We start from the raw sequence: 4,671 nt of genomic DNA, 5'->3' as shown, positions 1-4,671 counted from the left end.
ATGGAAACACCGCCAGCTCAAGGCGCGGCTGTTGTCCCGGATATGGCACAGCCGGCATCACAACAACAGCAGCAGCCTGAATCGCCAGCTGTTCTTCCACCAAGGTCAGTGATTCGCGTGTTTATAATGCTTGTTTGTCATACTCTGGCTAACATATACTGCAGTGAATCTGCTACAAAGGATCTGCCGATGAAGCGCGAGTCACTGGTTGGACCCGAGGGGACCCCCGGCACTAACGGCGTTTCCCAGCCACAGCTCAATGGCCACTCTTCTATATCAAATGGCGTAGCTTCGACGTTGAAGCATTCTGATGTGCAGGAACCCACGCTGTCAGCTGACCTTCTATCCCCTGTCGATCAACCATCGAACCACAAGACTACAGGGGTAGAGTCAGAAACTGCAGCTCTACATCTCAATTCAAGCGATGTAAATGGGAATGGCAAGGAATACACCAAACCTTTGGAAGCTTCCCACGTGGATACCAACATGGACCTGCCAGATGACGGCCATGACCCTCTCTTTTCATCTACCTTTTCTCAGGATCAAGATATTGATCATGACATGGGTATTACTCCGCTGATTCCGGTGGGCGCACCCGGAGATATTCCACTGGAACAAGAAGGCCGACCGGAACCTGCGTCAGTGAATGAGCCCGCAGAGAAGGGTAAGCCGGATCAAGTCATGGGTGATGACGTACCCGCACCAATAGGCTCAGTCGGCACAGCCAAAGTTCCCCGGGAGCGTGAGGATGATGACGATGAACGAGCCGCCAAACGCAAGAAGACTGAAGACCTCGCTGCCGACGAACAGTCGTCGCGGGCGCCGGAAGTCTCGTCGTCCTCCCCTACCGCCCCGGCTGCCCCTGTCACTCCCACCGCCGACGCTAGCAACGGCCTACCAGACGTGCTCCGGCCTATCACCAAGCTTCAAACCAAGTACCTGATCCGCACTTTGCAGTCCCTAAAACGACTTAATGATGCTCAAATGTTCAAGACGCCTGTCGACCCAATCAAGTTGAACATACCGTCCTACCCTACTCTCATCAAGCATCCAATGGACATGCAGACGATAGAGGGTAAACTAAAGTCGGAAATTTACAATACGCCACAGGAGGTCATCGGTGATTTCCAGCTCATGGTAAACAACTCCAAGACGTTCAACGGACCCGAACACCCCGTCTCAAAGTCTGGAGATAACCTATTCCGAAACTTTGAACGACACATCTTGAAACTTCCCGGCCACGATGAAGTTGAGCTCACGCCCGCCGAGAAGAAGAGCAAAAAGGCAGCAACTGCGCCCACCAAGACACAACCATCTCGACGAGAAGCACGACCAGTTGCTCCACCGCCACCGCCACCCCCGCCGGCGGCTGCTATACCGGCCCCTCGAGCCAGCACTGCCGCATCGCCCACCTTTGCGCTCGGCCCAGAGGGGCTACCGCTGATCCGCCGCGACTCCACCACAGTCGACGGCCGGCCGAAGCGATCCATCCACCCTCCCAAAAACCGTGATCTCCCTTTCGCGATGAAACCAAAGAAGAAGAAGTTCCAGTGGGAACTGAAATTCTGCCAGGAAGTACTCGACGAGCTACACAAGGGGAAACACTACGCCCTTGTAGCACCATTCTACTTCCCTGTCGATCCTGTCGCCCTTAACATCCCAACCTATCATCACGTAATTAAAAAGCCCATGGACTTGCAAACAATGAAAACCAAGCTGTCAACCGGCCAATACGAAAATGCGAAAGAATTCGAAGTCGACATGCGCCAGATCTTCAAGAACTGCTACAAATTTAACATTTTCGGTGATCCCGTCTACACTGCTGGAAAACGCGTAGAGGAACTCTTCGATAATAAGTGGAGTCAAAAGGCGCGGTGGCTGGAGGCACATGAACCCTCCTCGGGACACCAGTCTGCTGGCTCCTCGGATGAATCCGATGATCATGATGAAGAAGATAGCGACGACAATGAGCAGGAGAAGCTTACACTGCTGCAGAAACAAATTGCAGAAATGTCCAAGCAGGTTGAAGCAATTACGAAGAAGAAAAAGACCCCTCCGGCTTCGAAAAAATTAGGCAAAGCCAAGGGAAAGAAGGATGCGAAGAGAGGTACTACCGGAACAGCTGGTAGGAAAGATAAGAAGGGGGGTGGTTCAAAGGCCAAGTCTGAAAAGACGAGATGGATCACCTACCAGGAGAAGACTATGATTTCGAACGGCATTAGCAGTTTACCTGAGAACAAGATGAGCGAGGCATTGACTCTTATCCAGCGAAACGTGCCTTCGCTTCAGGTACGCACCTTTATGTTTTTTCTGTTTCGTTTTTATCATGTCGTACTAACAACTTCAATACAGGGAACCAACGAAGCCGAAATCGAACTTGACATCGACGAGCTGCCCAACGACGTGCTTCTATTGCTGTTGAAATTCGTCAGAAAACATGCCCCAGCTGCTGCTTTGGACGGATACAATGAACCCAGCGACCCAGAACCAATACCTTCTTTGCCCCAATCAAAGCCAAAGAAGAGTAAGCCTATGAACAAGACAGAGCAGGAAGAGCAAATTCGCTCCTTGCAGAGCAACCTGTCCAAGTTCAAAGGTGGTGCCGGTGCTGGTGCTGGTGGAACCGCTATGGGCGGAGGGCAGTCATACGATCAAGGTAAGCTTGCCATATATAATCTATCACCTTCTTAGTACTGGTCCGAGTGAATGCTAATCACATATGGTTATCCAGCTCACTTGTCTGAAAGCAGTGGTGACGATGAAGACTCCGAAGAGAGTGAGGAAGAGTAGACTTGCAGCTGCTCCCGTCAACCCATCCCATCTCTCGATATGGGCAAGGTTCAATAGGCTGGCTTTGGTCTTTCGCACACAATTTACCTATTTTTATACGTGTGGGAGAATAGTGCATTCTATAGACTACCTCACAGCAGTCAACTCCATCACCACTGTCATGTTATTGCTCCCATCCCACTCTCAATCATTGATTCCTGTTATTGGCATGCACATGTATCTATGAGCAGGGATATGTTCTCGTCAATTCAAGAGGAAGCTTGACCAGAGCATTTGCAACATTCTCCTCCATCTTCTCTCCTCCCCCTTTCCACCCTCATCATACGACGTGCCACGCCCTTAATATTCATGTAATTAGATGTTCACCCTGTTTTCTACATCCTCTTTTCCCCTTTTCTTCTCTCTTTTTTTAATCTGCTTTCAACTCAGCGCTGGGAGGGGTCTTGGGCATGGTATGCATCGTCTATCATATCATGGAGCTCGCGGTCTGCGTGTACGTGTCTATGGGGAATGACTTTTTTTTTTCTTCTCTTTTCCTTTTCTTTTTTTTCAAATCTTTGAGTTTGGTTTGAGTTTAACTCTTGCTCCCTTTTGCTTTTAGTACCGTACCTGAATTCTCTCCCCACTTCCTCCTCCCCTTCCTCCTTTTGCCATTTGCCATTGCATGGTCCTCATGTTTTCTGGGTTCGAGTATGTTTCCCAAGGCGAACCTGCGAGGCTGACAAGGGCGCCCTAAAAGACGTTTCAAGGCACTAATGTATGAATATGATAAAAATTCGCTTGGCTGATACATTTTCTTCCTTCGTGGCTTGCTGTGGAATGTGTCTTATATTAAGTATTCGCATGTCGTTGTTGCATCACTGGCTCTCGGTTGCTGGTAAATATAGGTAAGGATATTACGGATGTTGCATAGAATACCATCAGTCATTGGTCCAGATGCATAGTTAGGGTATTATTATGTAATAGGATGAGTAAGTGGATGAGTAAGCGGTAGATTACCTAACGTAATCCACATGCGAGCCGGCCATCCAAGCGAGCCGGCCACCAAATTGATTATATATAGATTAGTCAACTTTTTATATGATAATTAATACCAAAAAAAAAGTATTAAATTAAAAATTAAATAACACTAGGATTAGGATATCTTATTCTTCTATATCTAAGAATATTACAATTACTATATCGTGGTTAAGCTTGTAATTGTGGTTATAAGGCTGGTGGTTTAGCTTTAGTAGGCTGATCAATCGTACGTTTGGTAGATAAATTAGGGGGGGTAACAAGGCTTTGAGCTTCTTCTCTTATAATATCCCCTGGTTATTGAATTCTGCAATTAGATCTTGTATATTTTTACTTCTCTTTTTGTCACAAGCTGACGGCGCTCCTTGATTACCTAAAGGTGATCAGAGGTTCACACCTGCCGTAAGACAGAAGGTACGAAGGTCTTAAGGAAAGCTTAGGTTGGAAGTAAGTCGTTATAGGAGACGGCTTGGTATTAGGGCGAGATAGAATACTATAGTGAGACTATCCCTTAGTTCTAAGTGTGGCTTCAGTCAGTGCCTAGGTCAGATAAAGGCTAAAGGTCCTTATAAGTAGTGAAGACAAAGTTGACCTGCGTTAATAGGCAAAGGGGTATTCAGTGAATATAGTATAAGACAACTGGAATGGTGCTTTGTATTAAGCAGTATGGTAAAACTGTAGCTGGTTTGATCGCGAGTATAAGACTCTTGATTCTGAGGTAATGAGTGTCTTTATATATAAGTCCTTGTATATCCTATTCTCCTAAGTCGCTTGGTCGCGCTGTTGACTCCGTCAATCTGGCGACTTATACTGGCTCTCCCTACTCCCTCAGTTGCTCTAGTGAGTTGGGTGACTGGGCGAGTG

General features: G+C 47.5%; 1 protein-coding gene across 1 annotated transcript; it reads left to right on the top strand.

Annotated features, from left to right (window-relative positions):
* GIQ15_04073 (bromodomain containing protein) lies at positions 1-2,790 on the top strand (the record flags this gene model as incomplete). The annotated part of the gene is made up of 4 exons (XM_033551490.1): positions 1-104; positions 165-2,289; positions 2,353-2,656; positions 2,732-2,790. The coding sequence occupies 4 exons, from the start codon at positions 1-3 to the stop codon at positions 2,788-2,790; spliced, it is 2,592 nt and encodes an 863-aa protein (XP_033405220.1).
* Positions 2,791-4,671: the final 1,881 nt, after the last annotated feature.

This window comes from Arthroderma uncinatum (assembly GCF_011692745.1).
Source record: "Arthroderma uncinatum strain CBS 119779 chromosome Unknown scaffold3, whole genome shotgun sequence".
Lineage (NCBI taxonomy): Eukaryota > Fungi > Ascomycota > Eurotiomycetes > Onygenales > Arthrodermataceae > Arthroderma > Arthroderma uncinatum.
The sequence above is the reverse complement of the archived record's forward strand: the minus strand, read 5'-3'. Positions and strand labels throughout refer to the sequence as shown.